Source organism: Pseudopodoces humilis, chromosome 7, assembly GCF_049639895.1.
Source record: "Pseudopodoces humilis isolate 2021_Gansu_Grassland_sample_001 chromosome 7, ASM4963989v1, whole genome shotgun sequence".
Lineage (NCBI taxonomy): Eukaryota > Metazoa > Chordata > Aves > Passeriformes > Paridae > Pseudopodoces > Pseudopodoces humilis.
The window spans coordinates 14,832,575-14,859,046 of NC_142206.1; the positions used below are offsets into that span (position 1 = coordinate 14,832,575).

The window sequence follows — 26,472 nt, forward strand, 5'->3', positions numbered from 1 at the left end:
TGGGGAAATTCAGTGACAATGATGCACACTACAACTTTAAAACTGAGCTTTTAGTAAGTACAACCAGTGATATAAAATGTCTACCTGCTGTCAATTAGTCTATACAGAAAAATCTACTTCAGCCCTCTGTTCTGAAAGGCAAGCATAGAATTGGTAAGAAAATACCACAACATTTTCATGGTTACAAAACTGCTTAGATAGACACTGCAACGACCCCTCCCTAACTGTGAGTGAGAAGGTTATTTTATCCTTGTGTGACAGAGGATAACCCACAATTATCCAAGCGCTTGCTTGTCCATGAGGGGTGGGTAGCATGGGGAAAGCCAGAAGCCTCCTTCTGAGGATGGCAAGGGCTCTCTGTGGAGTTCTTTGACAGCGCAGAGGAAAAGGGGTGTCATCTACTTGCAAGGAACAGTACTGCAGACTTGCATTTCCCAAGCTCAGCTGGTGGAATCTGGTATGTCAAACTCTAATTACCAAAAGGGAAAGTCACATCAAGAGAGAAAGGAAGAGGGAAAGTTGCAGAAGATCTGTGAGCGAGTCATGCAGATAACTGAGGTCTATATAATTCCAGCCTGATGCTTCTCCCTTTTCACTGGCAGCATTTCTAACAAACTTGAAGAAGAAACTTTCCTCTCTACTTGAAATAAGTTCTGCTGAAAAGACTGTGCAGCCCCTTTACCATGCTGGGGGGCTGCACATCTCCGTCCATAAAGGGCCTCTTCTTGTCACTGAGGGAACAGCAACCTGATGCCAGAGTGTGCAAGGAGAATAGCTGCCTTTTTGCTCCACAGCTCCCTGCTGAACTGCTGAGTCACACATTTTCTCTGCATTGAGTTCACACTGCTCCCACTCAGTCCACCTGCCACTTCATCTGGGATGGGTGGGAGGAGAGAAAGAGGTGAAGACAGAAAAAATGTTCATGTTCACCCAGGACCAGTATTACAATCCTGCAGGGTCATACAAAAGCAAGCCTGCAAGCTGCTAGGGAGGGATGGAGAAGAGAAATATCAGACTGCAAGAAAAACTGCCTCCCCCTCTTCTTCCGCAGGAGGAGACTGGCCATCAAACAAGCTGCAAACCTCATCTGATTCCCAATCGGTCACCGATGTTGTGTGCTTGCTGATATGCTCTGTGAATTTCAGGGTACAGACAAGGCTCTTTGCTATGATTTAGAAGAGCTTTCAAGTTGCTGTGATTTTTACAGCAGTCCAACAGCTACAGTGTCGTAATTGTCTAGCTGCCACAGGGAAGTGCCACAATGATAAGTGAAAATATAATCTGGATAGATTCCAGTTCCTAAGGGCATCTTCAGCTGAGCTGCTGCAGTGGAAATGTCCACCACCTCCAACTCTGATCATTAAATAAGATGAAGAGAAAATCCTAGTCATTTTATTGCAGGTTCCATATAACCCAAGTGTAACAGGAGCCAACATCTCCTACTACCTGTTAAATTCTTGTACAGAAGAGGGACTCTACTGTCAATGGTAGGCAACACCTTTATCATGCAGAGCATCCAGATTACCCTTTTGTTGGTCTGTACACATGGAAATAAACATTTTATTAAATTGCCAAGGCAGTATTTTTTCTATTATTAGAATTCTGGACAGTTCATTTTGTAAGTCATGAAAAAAGAAAATGCCCAGAAGTTTCCTACTTTATTAAAACTCTTTCTGAAAAAACACTTCTGAAACTAGTTTTCAGGCTACATGAGGACAACTGTGATTAATTTTCAGACTGATGTTTAACCCACTGCTACTGTTAGCAGAGAAACTGAGGGCTTGTTAGTAGCTAAATAAGGATTTTGTTTCATTAAAGAGAATTTAAAAAGTAAGCCTGTTTTTCCCTGTGAGAAAGAATCTGTTTGTAGTTAATGTTCAATCTTACGTTTTAGTAAGTTTCTAGTGCAAATCTCTACAAATGTGCTTGTGCTCTACAGACCTGAAATGCAAAGACAAAATCCAGTCTCAGACGGTGAAGTGACATAGTATTAAAATGCCTTTTCACATCAACTTTTACTCTCCATCCCACAGAGTGGCTCACTGTGGTGCTGCTCAAGAAATAGCTCATGAAAAAATGATAACCGCAGAGGAAAAGAAATACAGGAAAGAGAAAAGGAAAACTCATAATCTTCTCAAACTCCCCTGCTTCCATGCAGTAGTATTTGCTCCAAATAATCAAAAGAATTTTCAAAACACAATTTTGAAAGACAGAATGCTGGCCTATGAAGTCATCCCTGGAGGGGGAAGGATGCAGCCCGACACCAGATATTTTGTTTTACTGAAGGGTGAGTCTGGGGCGCCTAATTTGATCTGTCACCAAACCCTTCCTTTCTGGAAGAAAACAAATGCTCCACACAACACTCCTCTCATACCTAGGGTCCTACACACTGGTACTGACTACTTTATAATATACCCAACCCACCTAGTAAGAGAGAAGGTAATTTACCTGATCCTCTCACCAAACTTCTAGCCTGTAACAGCTCATATGAAACAGAGCTGCTAGGAAAAAGCATCTCAGGATACCTCAGCTGACACCACTTTGAATTAGGTGTGAGCCTCACTTAGATGGAGCAACAAGAAAAAAAATCCTTGGGCTCTCTGCTCTGGAAATACAACAAACAAGAACTGCTAGGAGCCACGAGAAGCAGTAAGGGACTATCAGATAAAGCAGATATAGTTATATGGGAAGTGTATGGGAGCTACTGTAACATCTGTAGGGCCTGACTGCCAGGGTCCTACACTCATTACAAACTGCAGCGCCTCTACCAAAAATGGGTAAGTTGCTCTTAATTCCCAGTGCAAGACCAGCCATGCCCTTGTCCACATCTAAATCACATTTAAATCAAATACACAAGTGGTTTATTCTAAATGGCTCTCCTAATGCTTACAGGTCTTAACCACAAGATGTGTAGTTAGGCAGTGTCTTTTTTACCTTTTGTCCTGTGGAACGTCAAGTTAAAGGATATGCCATTTCTCAGGGCAACAAGGCAGTGTTTGCTTCAAAACAAAAATATTAAATATGGTGTAAAATTACAGCTCTTAAGTGGATGAAGACCCTCAGAGGGCAGAGACACTGAATATTAACTTGCATCACACCTACACATAATTAGAAATTATCATCTTTCACTCAGGGCTCAATTCAAAGCTTTTGCTTGATTTTGTCTTTTCTCCTTTCCTCTTAACTCTCTTACAGAAGATTCATCTGATTACCACTGAATATTGGATACAATTTAAATTTTTTTTGTAAATAAGTACAATATTTCTTATGCTGTTTTCTTCACTGAACATTTTCAAGTGCCTGGTGATAATTTTGGAGCTGCCTTGAGCTTCTGTAAACAGACTACAAGTTGAATTTCAGTCAAGTCGGTTGTTCCGTATTAATCCTAGGCTGTAATCTCCCTTTAACACTGAAAATGGAAACCCACAAAGAAGCTCTGTAACTCCACAGTTAAAGAGATAAAGGCTTAGACTTCTCATGAATCAGCCTTGCACAGGCAACACAGGCAGGGAGCAGCGATGCAGATTGAAAGGTACAGGTTTGAACTCTCTGAAACAAGATAACCAACTATACCTTTTCAAACCCTAATTATAATTTTTGTGCCTTTACACTTTGACTACAGGATATACTTCAATGTGCCTAATGTATAATCAAAGAATAGCAATCATTTAGAACCAGACAAACAGCCTCTTCAATAAAAGAGTGACTTCGACAATTAAAAGAAACAAGCACATTCTGGTATCACACACATTTGAAAGTATTTGCTATTCATACTACTATAACCTGAATTGGTGCTGCCACACTGCTATTGTTGGAAAAAAAAAAGATATTTATTTTGTTAAATTAATAACTTCTACAGTCATAATGGTAATACCACTGTGTGTTTCTAATGTCTCCTGAGTGACAGACCTGGCATTCTGTAGGTATTAGATCTGCTTTCTGCTCAGGTGAATGAGAGAGTTTGCACCTTGAAGCAGAGGGGTGATTTGCTGGCTTCCTGCCAGGTTCAAATGGGAACATTTTGAAGTCATTCATTTCGGGAGAGCCTGCTTTACTAAGTGACTCAAATCTTATGCCCTGGAGCCTCCACAAAAAAACATTTAGAAAAGCCACTATCACATTCATTTCAAAGACATTCTCTTTCCTAAGCGAAGTAAATTACATCAAGACCCATCTCAACAATCATCTTCAGCCACAAACCTGATACATGACCCAAGGGTATTATGCCAAGTATAAGCATTTTGCTTTCTTTCATGCATTTAAAAAGGCTATGCTTGCACTGCTTGGCTTCCTCAGAAAACAACAGTATCACTCAGACCCTCTAAACTAGGCTTTAAAGTAAACGCTTGTAGAGATAAGGGTGTGGACATCCAGAAACAGGATCAATTTTATCTCTTTATCAGAGCCCTATTTCCATTCCAGGCAACACCATTATGGACCCAAATGGAAACTAAACACAATTAAATATCACTGTTTCTAGCTGAGCACTCTGCTACCTCTGTAACTGCAGTCCCTTCATGTTAGAGGAATGCTTAGGTTACTAAAATGTCACAAGAGGAACAGTTTTGAGCTCTCATTCTCCTTAACTATCCATGCAGGAGCACAAAAAATGCATGATGCAAGTAGAAACAGGTAACAGTCCTGTGTCTGTCTGGGTTCTTCTGCTGTGCTCATCAGCATGGATACACAGCCTTAAATAGTAAACTAGAAAGATGCAACAGCTTGCCTTCTCATCCTCTTCCTGGGGAGGAAACATGCACTGAGCAATGTTTTGTCTAGATAGATAAGCAGATATGCACAAGTTGTTACAGCTCTCTGTTGGAGAAGGTGACATGAAAAAAGCACATGCTGGTGATGAGCTTTGCGATTATTCCGGGAGGATTTTGCACCACTTGTCTGCAATCCTGAGCTTCACTCTACAAAACAACCCAAAGAAACAATCCTCTCATGGACTCATGTATCCCAAGGCTCCACTCCACCTCACATCACATCACACAGCCTCATGCTGAGTTACCGTAGTAAGAGCTGACGTTAATCAACAGGTCACCAAGGTGGTAAGCAAACACCATTTTGGACCATGCATAAGCAGAGCATTTCTACTTCTGGCTCCCAACTGGGATTACTTATAACCTAGGGATTTTCATCCTGTACTCCAGCAAATGCTGCAGAAATGATGATGATCTGAGGTTGCACGGAAGCAGGTGTCAGGTGTGCCGCATCTATGGGAGGCACACCTGCCAAGGAGGCACACTTAAAAACCTCCCATTGCTTCAGGTATAAAAGGCATCATAGCACGTCCTGTTCTGAGGATGGAAAGACAGGAATTTGCCTCCTCAATTACGCAACATAAATCGGGACTATTACAAAACATTGTTTTTTGACTGGAACATTCCTTTCTTTTCAGAAGCTCCTGATTTCATAATTATAATTCAGGTCACCACAAAGGCACCAAACATATTCTTATGGACCCCTAATTGCCCCACAGTTTTGTCTCCATGTTGAAACATGCTGTTAATATGTGTTACATATTTTGGGGTATGAGTAGTCAATTGCTTCCCTTAGGATGCACTTTCTGTAGTGTGGGTGACAGTATGTGTCAATGGGAAGCAAGATTTCATCCACAGAGCTGTACTTCTGCCGTGCTACCCAGAACACTTCATCTGCATTAACAGGAGATGTCAAACACCTCACACCAAGTCTCCTCCCACACTTGACTTCAATAAGAATAAAGAACTGAGCAATCTTGTAAATCTCATTCTTAGCTTCTAAAGATCCGTGCAGCACTTCCAACCTATCCCACCTCCATCTTCCTCCACATTACTTCAAGATTCTACTAAAAGAACTAAAATATTTTTTTTTTTGTTTGCACCCCTCAAATCCCAATGCCAATTAAGTACAACGAAACTGCTTGGTCCTTTCCTGAAGGGTTTGTGTAACAAGGTTTTGGTAGCAGGGTGTGGGGGGACTACAAGGATAGCTTCTTTGAGAAGCTTCTCCATGTCTGGCAGTTCTAATGCCAGCCAGCTTCCAAGGCCAGCCACATCAGATGGTAGGAATGCCACTGGGATAATCTGTTTAAGAAGGAGAATAAAGTTGCAGCACAGAAATAAATGTGGCCATGGAAGAAAGGAGTGAGAATATGTGAGAGGAACAGCCCTACAGACAGCCAGGTCAGTGTAGTCAGTGCCAGAGAATTCCCCTGCAGCCCATAGAGGAGCAGAGATCCACCTGCAGCCTCTGGAGGAGGCCAGGGCAGAGCAGGTAGATGCCCAAAAGAAGGTTGTGACTCCATGGGTAAGCCCGTGCTGGAGCAGGATCCTGGCAGAGGGACCTGCAGACCCAGGGAAAGAGGAGCACTGGAGCACCCTGTTCCTGAGGGACCACAGCCGCTGGAAGGGACCCACACTGGAGCAGTTCATGAAGGACTGCAGCCCATGGGAAGAACGCGCTTTGGAGAGGTTAATGGAGAACTGCCTCCCATGGGATGGTCCCATTCTGGAGAAGGGGAAGAACTTTTTCCTGAGAAGGAAGCTGTGTCAAAAACAATGTGTGATGAACTGAATGACAGCCCCCATTCTCCATCTCCCTGAACCACTAAGAGAGACGAGAGAGAGAATCAGGAATGAAGTTAAAACCAAGGAGGGAGGGGTAGGAGGAAGAGGTTTTTAAGACTTGTTTTACTTCTCATTATCCTGCTCTTATTTTGATTTGCAATAAATTAAACTAATTTCCCTGAGTTTTGCCCATGACAGTAACTGGTGAGTGATCTCTCCCGGTCCTTGTCTCAACTCTTCAGCCACTTGTTATATTTTCTCTCCCTTATCCAGTTCAGAGTGGGGGCTGACAGTGGCTTTGGTGGGTGCCTAGCCTCCACCAAAGGTCAAATCCCTGCAGTAACATTAATTATGCTGGAGATATTATGAAAAGAATGGGCAATAGCTATACTTTATCTGTGGCCCAGGTAGAAGCCCTGTGATCTATTTTAGCTATGTTGAGCAGAGGCACAAAAGAGTAAGCAGGGCAGTATCAAGTCCTATTTTTGAGGGATAACTGTAACATCACAGTTCATCCTTTCATCTCCACAGATCTTGAAATGATCTTATCAGCTGAACAGACAATAGCATCCCTAAATCCATATGTGTAACCAATAGGAGTAGCACTTTAGTAGCGTGTAAAAAAACCTCAAGAACAAAGGAAGTGTCACCTTAGAGCAGTTGCAAAAGCATTTTTCCATACAGAAAAATAACACAGTCTCTTCAATGTGCTGGCAAAGGACATTCAGAACCTATCAGTACCAGTGAGCACACAGAATGCTAAAAGGGACCATTTTGAGAACGCCTGCACAAATCTGACAAAAAGAAAAATGACCTATTCTGAAAAACAGGTCTGTATTTATCTTTGTCTCCCACAGAAGGCATACAAAATGGAAGGCATTTAGTGTCTTTCAGGAGTGCCATCCCTCTTACCAAAAGGCTGTAAAATTGGTCAGATGAAACTTTTACCTATTTCAGCAGGAATGTTGCCTGTGCAATGAAGTTGAGATGAAGTCTTACCAGCTTCCCTTCAATTTCTCTTAGAGACCTTTTTGACATACACAGAGGGAAGGAAAAGGCATTCAAACTGCTAAAGACTGTGCAAAGCAGCAGCTTTGGACTGTCATTTGAAGGTCAGTCTCCAACACACAGTATTTATTTTCCTATTGTCAACCTGAGTGAAAAGGACTTTTAATAGACTATGTTAGTTAATTGAATCCGGAACATTAATAGGTTTTTCACAACACTGTAACATTTTTTCTATGAAAAGCAATGAAAAAAATGGTTCTATTTAAAAGTGGTAATAGCTGTAGTCTTTGAACATATGCCTAATGAATAAATCTGTTAGGAAGAAAGCCTTGTGTGTATTGGAGGGGGGTAGTATGTTTGTTCTCACTTAAAGCGTGCCATGATGGCAATCATCAACAGCAAATGGCACCTTTTGTTAGGACTAAAAAAATTTCATTTGGCCATTTACTTTCAGGTGAAATTGCTCTTTTAAATAACACATTCTTTTAGCTAAACAGCTGAGTTGAAAATAAAGCAATAGCAAATCCATGTCATTAAGGACACCTGATAAGCTCTTTGGTAGGTGCAAAGAACCACAACACAGCAGCGTGCTGCCACAGCATGGGGTGCAGCACACAGAAAGCCAACAGCTCACAGGGAAGAGGTATTCAGATCCCATGTCCCCATGGGATCAGCCTAACAACCCAGTGCTACCACATATTGCAGCGGGGGAGGGCAATCCCAGGTATGAAATTATACACGATACAGCAAAACACGGGACCTGAATAGACTCTGTAAAGCTTAAATGACAACCAAAAACCTGTGATGAAAAACACATGAGAACAAACTCAACCTACTGTGTTGCCATTTGCATGAGCAGGTAGATAAATCTAATAAGCTGGTAGATTTGTTTCTGAAATTAAAATGCCAATTCCATACACTGGAAAGTGTGAAAAATGTCCACAGTCAAGCCAGAGCTGGCTGGGTATTTTTAAAAGAAGTTTGACAGATGTTGTGAAAATGTACTGCAAAAGAGTCAAACCTCAGTATTTAATCAACTCTTGTGTTGAAGGACTCCATGCTCCTCTCATGGGGTGCCTGAATCTCCCCTTTCTCCACTTAAACTGAGAGTTTAAGCTCCTCATTTCTGCTCTTAATGCTCCAAAGGAAGGTTCACAGAGGCAGATTCCCCTTCCTGGCTTTTTCAATTACATGATTGACTATGACTCTCTTTTGGCAACACCGCCAGATCTCAGTGGGAAGGCTCACTTTGTGGTGAAAGAGCCACGGGGAACTCCCATTTGGTTGCATTCACTCAAATCTCCTGGTGCAACACACTGCAGTTGGAAATCTAACAAATCCAATGGGTGAGACCATACAATGATCACCTTTTCTTTGAGAACTCTTCTCAGGTAGCAGGGTTGGGAGACTGCTTCAGCCAAGCATGAGCCAATGCCTGCTCTCCATCAGTTTTTTTAACTTCTCAATCCTTGCAGTCCCTCCTCTCTCCTTTTAGAGTTTTCCTTGTGAAGATGCAGAGCAGGCCCAGATCTTAACAAAGATCAGAGACCATGCGTAGGTGGAAAGAGATAAAGAGTCACAAACAAAGCAAGTCTTAAGTTCCCAAGACAGAACCGTGATACAATGAAGAAAACATTCCACTATTAAAACCCCTCATTCCTGAGGTTGGTACTCCACAACTACTCACCTCTTAATGCTGTCCTTATTGAAGTACTTTGTTTGTTGAGGTTTCTTGCATTTCCCCATGGTGATGTCACCAGCAGGCATAAGGAAAGCATGAAACCTCAGTCAGCAAACTAGTAAGGCAGAGGTCAAGAACCCATGATTTCCAGAAACAGTGGAGGTTTGAGATGTGGTGACAACATCAGACTTCCAGAGGGTGTCAAATTTATCTTCTGTGACAATCCCTACTGCTGAACAAGCTTAAAAAATAAGTTTATAAAACTGTTACACATGGACCAAATAACATGTCAGCAAAGTTCTCTTCTCAAAAATGACTACTTGTTTTTATCAGGCTGATTTTTAGCTTATTTCAGCTCTGACATCAGCTTGTCCATTAATCAGTTAGTCCACCAAACCAAACCAGTGCCCATGAGGCATGCATATAATTTAGTATTGTAACAACATGTGCAATTCAAAATACTGCACTGGTTTGGATCTCACATCCCTGAAACAGCCTCTTTGGTATTTTTGACTTCCAAAATGTGTGTTCTGTGACATTAAACTGGGTCCTACAAAACCACTCTTATCAGTTAAGCTAGATAATGGACTAGCAGCAACAAGCAGAGAAAGATGATAAAATACAGATGGCAAAGAAGGTGCATGTTTGGGAATAATGGAAAAGAGAATATCTGATAAGAGGGGAAAGGAGGAAAATAAATACAAGGCCACAGAAGAGAAGCCCACAGGAGGAGGAGGAGGAGTGTGAAAAGCCTGACAGAAGGACTGAGTGGAGACTAAAAACAGCGTCTGGCAGTAGCTCAACTCAAACAAGGTAGCATATGCAAGAAGTACAGGATACTGAAAACTTCCTTCCTCTTGGGTATTAAATAACCTCAGAACTAAGATAAAGAGTCTTCCCTCCCTCTCCTCTGAAATATCTTGCTCTAAACTCTGAAACAGAAAAAAAAACTAGTTAAACTTTTTGGTGATTGCCATTTCCCAATTACAACTGTGAGCTCTTACTGGAAATTTTTTTGACGAAGTTGCAGAAATCAGGCATTGATTTTGATTCATTTTTCTAGTGGGAAACATGACTGTGTGTATCTCATGCCTAACAGACTTAGGGCATCAAGAGGCTAAATTTTGAAAAGCCCCAATCCCCCTAAATAAAGCCCTAGTTCTACTGAAATAACTCTAATTATTCTTCAAAAGATGGGTCTAAGTTTCATTTTCAAAAGCAGCTTAAAAATATGGATTGCATTTCACATTGACAGTGAGACAATACCGCACAGTTGTTTTTGAAACTGAGACTGACATGGTTTTCAAACTGCTGCCTACCATGTGCTTTTGCTTCCTTTAATTGTCTGTGAATACAGCGCACAAATGTGTCTGTTGTTACTCACAATTAAGAAAATAGAGGTACAGTTGTGAGAACATCAAATACTACAAACTGGGCAGTGCAAGGACAGCCAGCATTCCAAATCTTACACTGCAAGTGATGTTTATGATATTGGCACTGCAGAAAACCTGAGAAAGTCCCACATGGGGAAGAGGTACAGTGCTGGCCAGGGACTAATACAACTTCAGCTCTGTCAGCTCTCACAGGGGTGGAACATAGCCTTACAGGTAGACGTGCCAAGGCAAGCCATGCACCTTCAGAGAATATCCCCCCCATGCTCCACCTCTTTTCTGTCATGATGCACAGGCTGCCACATCTACATCTGACTGCACAGCAGGAACAAACTATAACCACAATCCTTCACCCCGTGACCATCTGGAGCAGGGCTGTAACTGGAGTTTTCTGCTGCTTTCCTCAGGTCCATATGTCCATATTTCCTACACCAGAACCCAGGAAAACAAAGACGAAATGTTGATGCCAGACAGACCTCACCCTAACAAAGAGCACCTGGTCAAATTTATATTCTGTGACAGTCTCTATTGCTGAGGAACAAGCTTAAAAGTAGGGACCTACAGACAGAGAGGCATGAGAAACAAAGGGAGAACTGTCCTAATATAAATGATGAAACAAGAATTGACAGAACAGCCCTGAATAATCCTTGGAGGGGAGTAACAGCCCAGAGATACTATTTTGCTGCCTGTGTAGCAGTGAAGACACAGAAGAATGTACTTTTAACTTGGACTTAGGATGCCAATCTCCATAGGCACTGACAGAAACTGTTTTAAAAACCCCAAACTCTGTGATCTACCTTTGAAATACAGCTGCCTACCTGCATAGAAGTCCTGGATCTTACCATATTAAGTATGCCCCAATGTTCTGTCAGTATACACTCATCATTCTCCATACATAGTTAAACCTCTCAAGTGATATTCTTGTATTAAGGTTTGAAGACTGAAACTCAGGAAAATATCAGCAAATGATTCTGTTGTCTTTTCATGCAGTATGCCTGAAAGGTATCAAAAAATTCCAACTTTCACTGGTACTTCTTCAGAAGGCAAATAATCAGGCAAATAATTCCTTTAAATGCCATATGAAATCCTAGTGCGAACAACAAAGTAATACCCTGGTTATTCAACAATAAGATATCCTTGATATTGTGACTGCTGTGCTGGACTAATGGAGCTGGCAGAGGAGTAGACATACATCAGGGGACACCATCAACACGGTCAAGCCTTTAAATTACAAATGCCAGTTTACCAATTGCCTTTACTTAGTGTAAAGCAAGATAACAATTTTATGCACAGCACAGAAGGAGAATGAAGAGCATCAAGTCAACTTGCCACCTGTCTAGCTTGGGAAAGGATCAAGTGTAAGAAGAATTAACAGAAAAAAAACCCCAAAATCTAAGACCTTATCCAGCTCTTAATAAAGATATGATAATACTGAAAGAAACTGTATTAAAACTATTCTAAATCAATAAGGACCATAGAACTAAAATTGGAACATGTTAATTTACCAAATAGATGCTTGTCAAAAAGAATAGACTGATTTTTAATTTAACTCTTTATTGAAATCAGGGTTTCTGATAGATGCTTGTAGATAGTTTACCTTGGCACTGAAAACTGTCTCATCCTCATCATATCTCTGATTCTTAAATGCCATTAAGAGATGAACTGAGATTTTAATTGGTTTAATTTTCTACAGTGTTTTGTATACACACTGCAGAATAAACTTGCTTTAATAAAGATTTGACTGAAAGGCTTCAACTTCAAACTGTCAACCCAAGTGCACACTCCTTCAAAAATAGCATGTTAATGTTGCTCATCCCCACAGACTCATGTGACTTCTTTTATCTGTATCCTGTTCCCCACCCGCATAGGAGCGGCTCGTGGCTCTGTCGTGCAGCTACAGCAAAACTTTCCAAGCCTCCAGAAACACCATCCAGTTTCATTTCACTCTGTTTTTTGCTTCATGCACTGTACTGGATGTGAGCATCTGAACCATAAGCCAGTTCTGTGAAATAGACAGACTTCTGGTTGCTTAAAATGACCATTTTTCAATCTAGTCCATAATTTTATGGTTTCACCATCTTTATTAACTGGCTGGCATAAACATATCCTAACAGTTTCTGAATGAATCTTTCAGAATTTTAGTTTGTCTTCCAACCTACCCTAATCAAGCCATGGCTTCGAAGTTTTTCATTAGATTCTACGGTCCACAATGAAAGCAGTATTTTCTTTGTATGAATGTAATTGATTGCTCAACTTAAGCACTACAACACTGAAGACCTTTGGCCACATTTTACATGGTATTTTATGTGATACTGAAGTTTGCTGTTGTGTTTCTGACAGCTGAACAGAATGACACCCTTTGCCAAATTTGAAACAAGGGCCAGTCTGTAGTCCTAGATGATGCCTGGAGAATGATGACTTCTTCAAACATTCATTGGAGCATCTTCCATCAGTTTAAAGACATGAGTTAAAGACCTGAGCCTTTCCTGAAATTAGCATCACTGATACTTTCTAAGTGCTGTTGCCTCTTGTGCCAAAAGCAGTCTGTTCAGCCACCTCAGACTGAGGCCTTTCCAGGGTACTTTCCAGCAAGCACACTTGCCGGGGGTAGCCTACAGACACAGAATTTCTTCCATGGTACTTCAGCAATGCTTCCATGCTGGCTCTACCAAGTTAACATGAAGGCAAGTGCATGACCTTCAGCTCACATTCAGTCGGGAAGTTTTTGCAGTTTCTTTGTTGGAACTATTCCACTTTGATGTCACATGATAAATGATTGTCGATATTTTCTTTCTCCCCTCCCACACCAGGTTTTTCCAGGCTAAGCTTTTCTTCAAGGCAGAACTACCCACGCCTTATTCTGCAACAAAAACAAAACTGCTTGAAAAACTTCCCTTTGTATTGCCCACATATAAAGTGTAATCCAGTAATCATTGCTGGATTAAAGATCTTTTCTATGAGCAACCTGCAGGCTCTGTGCACGAACACTTGGTATTTTGACCTCAAGATGGGAGAACGGCAATGTCAAAGGCTATGCAAAGACACAAGGGGAAGAAGTGAAGCTCCTTAGAAACCAGGAGGAGAAAAAAAGTAATTATAAATAAATAAAATCCCTAGTTATTCTAAGAGCCCTCACTATGCAGACAGGAGATACTTCCCTGTAAGAGACAGAATATGTTTAGAAAGAAGTCCAGAATTTCTTGAAAACACCTACTTCCTTGACGATTAAGCAAAACTAATTTGTTTACTGCTTACCACAAATCAATAAAAAAGAAAAAACTGCTTGAGACAGCAAGGATTTAAAAGGACTTCCTAAGGAGATTTTAAGAGACAAAGGCTCAACCCTTTAGGCTTCCTTAGAAATCCAAACTAGAAAGAACTGCATAGACATCAAGCAGGCAATGGAGGTAAAATGAACGCTGAATGATGTGAGAACCACAGCTAGGTTAAAATATATACTCCACCATGAAAAGATCTAGCAAAAACTACCTTCCATGCTAACCAGGTTTTGCAAAACACTTCAAACCTGAAAATTAGGATAAATTCTGAAAGAGTGTATGGCAGTGTTTTTCATCTGTACTGAAGTGAGAGTATGACATCTCATCTTCCTTGTCGTACTTACCATCTGACTTGCACTCAGTCCTTTCAGTCACATAGTAACTTGGTTCCAATGCCTGCTCCAGGACAGATGGTCCTCTGGAATTATCATTTACGTCCTTCATGCACTAGAATACCAAAAAATAAGGGAAAAATCTAAGCTTTAACACTATCAGATGTCTAAGAACCATTCCAGGCTTTTTTACACAATTCTTCTCAACAATAAATTCTGAAAGACTGTGATGACCTGCTCATCCATAAAGAAAGAGTCAACCACTGATGTGTGGGGCGAAGTGAAACACAGAAAGGAGATGAGGTATACTGCCATGTTATTATTGATGAACACACTGTTGCTTATTGCCTGCATAAAGGAACTGGAATCTACCAGAATCAAAGGGCATGTACCATAAAATGTTTTAATATTTAAGGAAAAGGAGGCAATCCATAAACTCAACTCCCTTAGGAGCCATCTGCAGCATATGGAGAAAGCCTTCAGCTGAAATCATAACGCCCCGTTTCACTAAAATCTCCAAGAGGGCTTAAAGGTCTGAATATAAGACAAAAGCCCTAATTTGTGAAGGACTGTTCAATGCATCATATCTATCACACAGTGGGGCTAACTGAACACATAATTTGGGGACAGTCCATCATAACCTCAGAGACTACGTGCCCAACATGCCACTAAAAGCATGGCAAAAACATGGGCAAAGTAGGTCATGCAGGCAGGTGGAAAGAAATTCACCTCTAACAAACTGCAAGGACCTTTTCCTCCTTCCCACATTCAGCTAAGGGAGAGGCCAGAGATGCCTTTTTTTTTTTTGTCCAGATTACAAAGTGCTCTGCCTTTGAGGCTTATGTGATTTGCCATCTACTCCTAAAGGATCTTGCACTGTGGACATCAGGCCAGTTCATTCACAGTCTATTCCAAAGTCCACAGAGACAAACAGAACTCTTTATATTGAGGCCAATACACAATGCCTCACAAACCCAATCAAGAAGTCTCCTAAGAACATGAGTTTAAAAGGCTAAACTCTCCAAGTGTCTTCTCCTACAGAGATACTGTTGAAATCCTTCACCTAGAAAATTATTCTTCTGGTTCTGAACAGGCTTATAAATCCAAGATTATTTAGACATGTAGACTTTGCCTCTGACAGTGGGACATGAGGTGATCACTGCATACAGAGCAGCATATTTGTATGTAAAAGAAGGACATACTTAAAAGTAAGTCACATTTTTAGAAGACATCAGTATACAAGAAGACAGTATCTAGGTAAAAGCAAACCATCAGAGTAATGTGTGAGGCACTCCTCAAAAAATCACCTGATGCAATATAGCACATCTTAGCACTAAACAATCCTCTGCTAACCAGGACAAGGCATTAGTAAGGGATGAAACTGGCTGCAAAGGCCTGGATACATGCTGTCTCTTTCACTTGCAGTAATACAAACATAGTATGTAAGTCCAAGAATAACTGTCCGTGTACACAGTGTGTCCCAAAACATAATCCAAAAGTTACTCCTAAAACCAGAAAAAATAAGAATAAGTCATACAGCTGGTATTTATACTTTTATAGCCACTTAGAAACACTTCTACCTCCTTCCCAGGAAAATATGACAATGGATTATTTTCAGCTAGATGTTTTTATTAAGTTAGTTTTCTGATGCAATTTCTTCCATCCAGGTTTAAAACCAGAAAAGATGTATTTTGCAGGCAAGTGCCAAAGGAAGTCAACCTTCTTTTACAGAGCAGGTACTACTCAAAACAACTTAAAAGTACCATAAAAAGATGGTGTGGAAAGTTCTAAGTCTACCAGCAGCACCTCCACTGCCCCTCAAACTTGCCAATGACATGATTGCCAGTTGTGTGCAACAACTTCTGAGAAACAGGTTTTGCAATGCACTCATGTCCCTCCAGCAGAACTGCTGTAATGTGCAGAACCAAGGAGTAAATGGGTTTTATAAGGGACTTTGTGTCTTTTGGCTCACTACGGAAGGCCAAACTACAAGCCTAAACTGACCCAAGTGATCTAATAAATTATGTTATACCTCTCTCTCTATACAGCACTTCTTGTCTGACACAAAGGGTATCTGAAGCACCCCAGCAAGCAAAAGTTATTACTTCTGTTAAGTGGAAATCTAATTAACTTTGCATGCACTCAGTCCAAGCAGAAGAGCTAAAATTCAGGTCAGGTGTGGTTTGTGCTTTTGAAAGAGTAGAGTAAGAATATTTACATTTAGTTACTGTGGTTCAGCTGACACAAGGTAACCCGATCACACCTAGTTTTTAGAATAGAGCTGCTTGTATTCTAGCATAGAGGAATGACAGTAGCCACAAATGCTTTCTTTGACCTCCCTTAGTGCTTGCAGTTCGTCACAATATTCAAATACTGGTATAAACTGTTTTCTTTACACACTGCATACAAAGAACTTGATATCACAACATCTCCAGAGAGGCCAAATGAGTAAGAATTAACGTTGAAGCTCTATACTCTTCTATAAAGAGAAAGTTGCCTCTTAAACTATATTCTACTGTTGTATTCTGTATTCAGTGCAGGTGCCTTGCCAGACTCCACACTTATTTTGTTCTCTATCTACACTGCCTCCAAGCTCAAGCATTTCTCACCTGCTTCCTCTTTCCCCATCATGTAATTTAGGGACAGGTGTAGTTTTACACTGGTGAAAGAAACACCCATCTACTGCCTTATATGCCCCATCTTTCTGTCTCTCCAAAAGCATGTGAATGATCAAGGGAAAATACCACTGAAGCAAGGCAGGAATCACTCCTGCCACTGAAAATGCATAAAGGTTTATTCTCAATTAGCTTATACCTTGCAGTTCTTATTGGTGCAGAACTGATGTGAAAACAATGCTGAGATCTGGCAGCATTTTACACCTACTATACACTGATGTAGAAGACATAATTCCATCTGCCCTTGACTGCAAGGAAAATGTTCAAGGCCACGTAGTTTTACAGAAAGCAGCTCATATTAAACAATAAAGGCAATACAACTGCATGACCTTCCTTATAAAACTCTGGTGTGTCCTTTGTTATTTTGACACAAGCAATTAAAACCAGTCACAGGAGCACTCACTCATGTACAAAAGTGCAGGCAAAATGAGGCTCCGAGTTAAGAGACGATTTCAGCACCTAATTTTGAGTTGTGTGAATCCCCTAGAGGATGTGTCACAGAGGACTGAGAAGCAATTTCCAAATTTCTGGTAGCAAATACCCAGAAGCACATTCAGATTACATGCAACCAAGAGTGACTTTATCTTGTGCTATGCATGAGGAAAAGCCCAAGTTTTTAAGCTACCGAGTTAATTTTTTCTGAAAACAGTGACATGGTCAGCCCAAATGCAAGTAAAAATTTTACACACAATTATCTGTATACTGGTACTGACAGGGTAACAAAGCAGGTTAAACTGCAAGAGCATCATCACAGTAATGCAATTGCAGAGGATGGAACAAAAAATGATAAAATGGTTTATTGCTAATGTTCATTTTTTCCTTCTTCTGGGAAGGATATAGCATCTATTCCAAAGGACACATCATTCAGACAATCCATAGCGATGTTGTAAGATGTTCTCTCACTCAATCTACAACCCCCAGAGAAGAATATTTGCCCAAAATGGGACTACACGGAGCCACACACTCTCTTTTTGTCCTTACATTCCCTTTTCTCCCTCTTGAGAATGGACAAACCAGAAGATAGGGATGGGGCTCTTGGGGTAGAGGAACAGAAACATGTTATTAAAATGAAGTATGCACATAAGTAGTTTCTGTCTTGGGATCTGAAGACCAAGTTTAATTAACCACCTGGGTGGAAAGCACAGCTTATATAATGCAGACTATCTGAGGACTGCCATCCCAGTCATTCTACACAACCCCTTCTAACTGCTAGTCCACATCAGAGCAATTTTTACTGGCATAAACAACATAACTGGGATGACGGATCTGGATGCCAACTCAGATCAAGAAAAAAGAAACAGGTGTTTAAAATAGAGTAAATAGAGACCCATCCATATTACATATTACGCAGGCTATTGAATGGCTCTGTAAGGGAAATAGGGTTTTGTTCCTTCTTAAACTCAAAAATTAGTTTGTCATTAGATAGTTACTCAGTGCTAAATAGATACTGACAGATTCTGCCACCATCAACAACAATGTGTCCTGGAAAACATCTGAGGACTTCAGCTCTTGTCTACCTGTACTCTGGAAGTCTCCTTTCCACAATACTGTATGCTTATGAGATATCAGTAAAAAGTATGATAAACTTGAAGAAATTTCAGCTCTGGGAACAAGAGAGGTTTGTTCATCGAACACTGGATCATCTGGTTGTGAGGCCGCAGCTCTCTATCTCAGTGATTTGAGAGCATGTCTTTGGTCTCCCATTTCTCCCATTTTTTTTTCAGATTCAACTCAAGAGACTGCTTACCATTCTATGGTTGTAGAGTCCTTAGCTCAGAGGGTCCTTAATATTTCTTGAGGAATTTGTATGAGTCCATCATCCAAACCATCAACACTTGAGGTTCACTTTGTGTTGCATTTAGCATGATCTAACCTTCCACTGCTGCAGAAAGAGAGGGGTTTGTGTCATCCTGTTCAGTGTCCTCTACTGCATCCTATCCCGTTTTAGCTAGCTATTCAGCAACAAGGCTGCTTCAGTTTGCAGAACCAACAGAGAATTAATTAATTGGGTAGGGTGTGGATTAGCCATCATTGGGGGAAAGAAAAGGGGACCCTTCTCAAAGAAAGCTCACTGCTAGATTAAGTGCTAAGGTGAACTGCACTCTACTTACAGGGATTTACAGGAATTCCCTGGGGGTTCAGCTCATTGTACATCCACATGTACATTGTAAAACTAAGGTTAAGCAAGTATCAAATTAAATTCAACTCCTTTGTTACAGCATAATGATTTTTGTGAACACCTCCCACCAATTTTACCCAAAAAAGAGTGATAAAAATTCAACCCGGAAAAAAATATTAATAAAAAAATTAAATAGACAGCCAAACATTAAATACAAAACTTAGAACAATATTCCCACTGGAAAAAAAAAAAATTCTCAGTTTCTTTAAAAAGCTATTTTCTAGCCACTAAATAAAGGTAAGGTCAGAAAATTACATGTGATACGTGTAATTCACATATCTAGGATGCATAACTATCCTAGAGAGCATTTATAGCAGTTACTTGAAATTCTGATGTCACTCACAACAGATATATCAGCTAGCAGTTTTAAAACCTCAATCATATATTAAAAGCTATGACCGATACTGTTTTCTGTGCATAGAGATAAACATCCTGCTCAAAGATCTGAACTCCTATTTAAAAACAAAACCAAACATTAAGAATAAGAAGCACACGGTATGGTTCTGAGACACATACGTGGCTGCATTGCATATTCCCTGCCTACACTGGCAGTGTGGGAGCTGTTAGTCATCTAATGCGCATATTTGCTTGGCACCATGCCTTTACTTTCGCATGCAGGCAGGGAAGATGATCACCCATTTACTGCATCCTTACATCTGCACTGCATGTTCATCAGGCAGCATATGACCAGGCCCTCCCAGCTCAAGCTGCAAGCTGTTGGGAGGTAGTCCAGTTCAAAGCAAAGCCCAAGGACTGGAAGGTTATTAAGCACATTTGTAAAGGAAAGGGCAACTTTTAAATTCATGGTGTTTAGACACATTCTCTGTTGGGACCTAATAACGTGTTTATTTAAGAATATGGACTTCTTATTGAATAGAGGCCTAATTTAGTTTTGCTTTCAACCCTGGCATAGATCCTTTCACAATTTTCAAGGGCATGAGAGGTTCTCAAGCTGGTTTGCTTTACCTGTCCTGCTCTGCACCTCTGTTCTGGAGGGGCCTGGAACAGAACTTAAATTTAGTTTTCAAGTAAGGCCGTCAAAATTCCATTGCCCAGACTACAGCAGGATCAGACATCCCATCCTTTTGGTATCCCAATTTCATTTGAGCCATATGAAATGCAAACAAGAAAAGTGTACTTTTTTAGTGTAATGTTGATGGTGAAATCTGAAGAGTAAGGGTCCCTCAGTGTTATCAGACTTCCACAGAATAGTTCTCACCATTTCCCTCCCAATGTCCTGGAATACTGCGAACTGGTATTTTACCGTGAGATACTTCACGTTACAACCTCCTTTGTGTAGAGCTAACAAAGCACCAAAGCAACTGCTTTCTGACACTCAAGGGAGGTGGCTCATGCCATTGCTTGGATATCTCAGTGGTGAAACCACTTCAGACTGACTGCTGCACTTACATCAAGAAGTCTCACACTGCTCCACTCCCCTGTAGAAACTGGCAAGGCCAGCCTTCGGTGATCTGGGACTACCTTGCAGGACCTCTCTAAACCCCTTGATTATTCTAAATGCCTTCAGCAATATGGGCTGCCATGTCCCCACTGGTTTTGACCCAAATGTGCACAAGTTTAGATTCCCAAGGACTGCAGTGTACTGCAGTTACTTCCTTGGTGCAACGTCTGCTGACTGCACTCAGTGTTCATATCTAGCTGAAGGGAGCAGCTTTTGACAAGCAAGAGTTCTGAACAGGTAGGATCTGGTTTGATCTAGTGGAGGGAGCTCTGTCTTTAAATTTGATGACAGTAAGAAGAAATATGTGGGAAGCATCCACAATAATCAACCATCTCAAGTTAATTAGCAATTAATTTAGTGAGCTACTAAAGTCTAGTGAAGATGAATCCTGGGAGATTCTGGTCACAGCTTCCCTGATGTAAATCTAGATTAACTCCTAGAGAGAACATCAATCTCCATGACAGTTACTTCAGATTTACACCCAGCTACTCTGAATTTGTGCACTTGTTTTCACAGCCGTGTGGGAGATCTGTCTCAACACAAATCAGCTCTGCTCTTATGCAGATTCTGCAAGATACACAGAGTTACAGTTCTGTAGAAATCCAGCCTTGGTGAAATGGGGAAATTGAAGTCTCCACTGAAGAAACCTAAGCCTCCCACATCACAGACAAAAATTCTGCTACAGAGCCTGCCACTACAAGTGGTCACAATAGCTTCCTTAATTTTCAGTCTTCACACAGTAAGGATAATTCCCTCTCACTGGAATTCACAAAGCACAACAGCAAGCGTCAAGATTACTACATTCTTCTGCCTAGTATTCCTAACAGTATTAAGAACACCAGATCCACAGAGTCAGTTTTGAGTCCAGTCTTACAACCCCAGCAAAATCCACACAATTGTTCAAGGTCATCTCTCCAAGAGGCTACAGAGTGCACAAACACCTTCTGGCCATTAGCACTGATGCTTGCGAAGCAGACTGCAGTTGCATCAGAGAAATTTGATATAAAAACAGGAGATATTGTCCAGTCACATGGTTTGTCACCCTTTTAGCAGCTTTACTCAGTTCCGTATCCTCTTCTCTGCACAGCCACAACTTTCCCCTTTCTTTTTCCATAAGTTCACCACTGATGTAATGCCTCTTCCCACCCACATGAATCTCAGTCCTAGCTGTGCAGCCCTGGTCATGAAAGTCTAAGCTGATTCAGAGAAGGTGTATGCCTGCCTGTGTGCTTCCAGAATACAGGTCACAAAAAGAACAGAGTGACTGGAAACAAAATAGTAATGGTAATTTTTAAGGGGGGTTTATCTTATAAAAGATCAGATTTTCTCTAAGCTGTTCAACACAAAATAATTTCTGCTACACAGGCTGTATATGAAGTTATTTAGAATGCTATTGCACAAAAATGCTGTGCAGACAGTGTGCAAGTATTGCAGAATATTGTAGCATGCCACAATTTAAACAATTCAACACTTTAATGTGATGATGCAAAATAATCTCCCCTCCAGATGTACCAGGAACTAAATCCCACAGCACCCTATAGTTCTTCTCTCAAATTCCATCTCAAACTACTGGAAAGAAATAAAGCTAAAATTACACACAAGTCTCAGGTGCCTTTTCTGAACTTAACCGAACTTCACCAACAGGTGAGATAGAAGCTCAACTGGTTACTGATGGCTGGACATAAATATCCTGCCTAATTTCTAGAAGAGTAAGTGGACTGAAAGAAATCTTTCTTTGTACTATTTCTCAAAGAGCACGCCAGCTGACTCATCTTCCTGCCTAAAGTACAACATGAAAGTAAAGCAAAGCAAAACAGAATAGCTCAAATTATCAGAACCAAAATTGCTTTCTAGAGTAGCAGGAGATAGACTAAAAACAAAATTGGATGCCAATTCAAAAACTGCCATTAAATTTCCAGGAAGCCAATCCACCAAGGAACATACTGCACCCTAGAGAGTCCTTAATGAATAGTGACACATTTGCAATAGGCTAGTTAAGGTTTTGCCAGCATTTAGGTTTTAAATCCCTCATATAGTAGCAAAACAAACTTGGAACTCACTGAAAAATTATATACATGGTTCCAGTCCAGGAAGAGAGACTCTGGGAGGGAGGTGGGGAGAAAGCGTTAGTGCCACAGTAGGTTGGATGTCATATTTTAATTTTAAAAATAAAAAATAAATTAAAATTTGAATAAAAAGGAGAAGCTTTAAACCATTACAAGTTCCAAAGGCGGAAAACATTCTGGCAGGCATTTAAGGCTGAATCCTTCAGGTAGTAAGTGCCCTTGAGTCTTAGCTCAGTGGGACACGGGTTGCTAGCATCCCCCCCAAAGAATGAGAGATCCCCAATGTCTGAGTACACATTTAACATCCATGGGTCTCAAAGCATGAAGTTGTTTCTGGGATCTGGATCACTGTCCATCTATACTTCCTCTGTTATGCTTGCATTAAAGAACTTGATCTTTCTTCTTTCACAGGGCTGATGATGTTTACAGTCCAGGGCCCAGAAGATAAGCAATATAAGCTTTCAAACATGATGAAATATGAAGTACATATAAGAGCTTTATGCACTGAATATAATTTGCATTATATGGAGCATTACTCTCCCCTTGATGTTTATATATGGAGTATTTAATGGTATCTTGGCACTGTTTTTTTTTTTAACTAGAAGCTATATGGCATCTAATTTGGAGCCCCTACAGTTTCCAGCCCCATCAGCTGGAACAGACTGCACGCTTCTGACTTCCAGTTCTTGGAAATGGATTGCAATAGTGCAGAGAGGAAGCAGCATTAGACATTGTTAAGAGAATGGACAGCGCAGACAGAGGCACCTCATGACCATCCAATCTGCATTAAATTGTCTCAGTACTCAAGTAAGGCCAGGAGGATTAAAGATAAAGATGGTAAGCTCAAAGCAAAGCCAGTAAGTGATTTCAGTACAAAATGGAGGCCCACGAGTTGCCTGCCTACATCCTTCACTGTCCTAAATGCCTCTAAATGTCTTGTATCCTTCAATACTCCTGGTACCTTCACAGCTCTGCACATATACCCAAGAACTGCCTGCCAAGTGCCTCAGGCCTTGGCTGCAGCCAGGTCTGTCCCAGTTGTGAACCCCAGCTCCAGCAATGGGTCATGCAAGGATCCCCATTTTATCCTGCCCCATGCATTGTGCTGGAGTAACAGGTGACAGCAAACAGGTATTGGGGCTCCAGAGCCATGCCACAGCCTTCCCTTCTTGTTTATTGCCAGCTCAGCACTGATTACTGCCCCTTTGAAGCACCCACCCATTTAGAAGAACCACAGGTTTCTCATAGAGTCCAGGCTGTGCCTCAGACAGCAGTGGCAGTCTGCTATGACTTTTCTTAGAAAGGAAGTTGGGTACAACAGAACAGTTCCTAGGTCAGAACTCAGGAGCTCCCCACCCTGTCTAATATAGGACTTTCCACAGTAGGCCAGTATTGTCTTAATTTTACTTGATTTTGTTAAGTATTTGGACACTACAAGCTACAAAAGAGCCATATATACATGTACCTGAAACATGACTACCTTTAACATAGCCAGGTTTTATCCATTCACAACATTAAGACCCTCTAAGTCAACATTCATCCTGACTAGCAATTACTGAGGAGAAATCAATATAACTCAGAACATTTTCTTTCACACACTATTGTCCCCCCCAGCATAAACCATCAGACAAGAGCCTGACCTTCTTGCATAAACCTCTTTTCTACAAACAGGTGGAGTTTAGTAGGAGGGCAAATGAATCTTAAGATGATTCAGAGAGCAGACAATGCTCTAAAAAGAACAGTTTTCTCGTTTCCATTATTATACCAAATGGCATCTTCCTGTTTTCTAAACAGCTGCCTCCTCAGGTTAGACTGACCCAGTAATCTTGGGGTGCCACACAATATCTGAAGGAAGCAGAACTGCTTATTCCAAAAGGATGAATGCACCATCTCAAACCATCAGGGAATCACTACTGTATCCATTTAGCCTATTGCTACCACAGCCTTAAAAATTAATGAGTTCTCCAGGGAATAGAGAGACATAATGCTCAAAGCAAATGAAGCTGCTGCCAATACTGTTTTCCTCTTCCCTAGACACCACTTCAAACCAAAACAGGAGAGCAGCTTTTGCCCCTCAGCTGTGTATCAAATTCCTTTCAGATTTTCAGGAAAAAATACCTATACCTGTGTAGACAGATCTTGAAATTTCACTTCTTACCAGCCAACACCTCATAGTCTGACCTTGCTCCCTCTGCCATCCAAGTTCACGAAGAAAAAACAAGCTTCATTTTGGGGTGATCTTAGTCCAAGTTTTGTGAAGATGCTAAACCATGCTTAGAAATTATGACCTGCATACAACTAGAAGAGGTGCTTCTTTTCTCCAGCCCTGCAACTGACTTTAATTTCTCACGTTTCCATTTCTGTGCAGTAGTTAACAACATATCCACAGATATTACATTGCATATATACAGAAACACAGGTCAGCAAAGTCATTTATATAAGACCCCTTTCTTTGAGGAGCTATCTCACATAAAAGGGAACATCAGCAGATGGAGCTCTACTTCTGCATCACACTCTTCAAATGTGAAAGCCTGGCAGGTGAAGAGTGGGATAGGAACAATCACTCTCTCACTCTTTCCAAGCTTTTTTCCAAGCTCTTGCTTTTCATGGCACTACTGCACACAAAAGAGAAATGGCTTCTTCTGCCTTCCAATCCCCTTGCTTCCCCAAAACCACTCCCTACATCAACCAGTGTGTCTGAGTCTGCCAGGAAAAGGTTTAGAGATCCTCAAACAAAATGCATTAAGCATGCAGAATTATCACAAATTAACAGCTCCAAAACAATGCAATGAGGGATTAGCATAGCAGAGCAGCTCTGAAATTTACAGGGGTCTAAAGTCTGAGACCTGTTCCCAAACACCAGGAAGAAAAACCACGCAAATCACTATGACAAGCAAGCAAGGCGTTGTCTAGCCTGACATGTTAGCAGGATCTTAGATTTCTGCTCATCTCTACCTCTGATAATTTATGAAGCATCAGCTCCTAAAATCATGCAGCAACCAAGGAAGAAAATGAGCAATTACAACCAGGTAAGTGCAATGTTTAAGTTCAGTATTGCAGGAAAAGGCCTAAAAATGGCTGGCTAGATTAATGAGGCATTTTCCAGGACATCAGCATGAGGTTTCTGAATACCTGCTGTGTTCTCAGAATCAGAATGATGTCCATAGCAATCAGTTGCAGAAGAGGAACAAAACAACCAGAAGCAAATTACTTTCATCTATCCTGTGGTGGTGGCCTTCAGCTCACTTCAGCCCATGATGAAGTCCCTTAAAACCACGGGATTTCACAGCTCCTGGGAAAAAGCTGCTTCTTTCATACTTGGCAATATCACTATCAGAAGCTTCTAATCTGACAGGATGTAGTGGACAAAGAGGGCAGTTTGTGCTTCCCTGGTCTGAAACCTTTGTGGAAGAAGACTACTCAGCTCTTTCTGAGAGGAAGAGAAATACAGAGCTACAGGAGCTGACACTTGGGCTGGAGAGGTGATGAACACAGATGGACAGGGTAGAGGCCATGCACAGAGCAGCAGAGATTAGTATCAGCTGGGAAAAAAAGGAGGAAGAAAAGCTTGTAGACACAGATAGGAAACTCTATATTCCAAACTGGAATAAACATCCGGATCAAGGGCAGACAATGAATTAGCTTAGAGACCTACTCACAATTTCTGTTCAGCACCAACAACCAAGGGAGTAAGTTGGATGCCTTAGTAACACAAATTCCCAACTGACAGCAGACCCTACTCCAGTTAGCTTTCATTCCAGCTAGCCTTCTCTTCCCAGTGCAATCAGCAATCTCACAGGCATAGCTTTACAAATCCCAGGCCACTAGACTGTGGCAGAACAGTGA

General features: G+C 41.0%; 1 protein-coding gene across 10 annotated transcripts in view; it reads right to left on the reverse strand.

Annotated features, from left to right (window-relative positions):
• The window catches only part of PTPN5 (protein tyrosine phosphatase non-receptor type 5), a 76,226-nt gene that overhangs the window by 40,177 nt on the left and 9,577 nt on the right, over positions 1-26,472 (reverse strand). For 5 of the 10 annotated variants that reach the window (XM_088058048.1, XM_088058054.1, XM_088058050.1 and 2 more), the window contains one exon: positions 14,257-14,359. The exons of 1 other annotated variant lie outside the window; for it this stretch is intronic. In XM_088058048.1, coding sequence (XP_087914174.1) covers positions 14,257-14,356 — 100 coding nt within the window. In that variant the 5' untranslated portion in view covers positions 14,357-14,359. Of the gene's footprint in view, positions 1-14,256; positions 14,360-18,666; positions 18,799-26,285; positions 26,404-26,472 lie in introns of those variants that run through there. 4 more of the 10 variants (XM_088058047.1, XM_014251880.2, XM_088058053.1 and 1 more) reach the window with 2 other exon arrangements.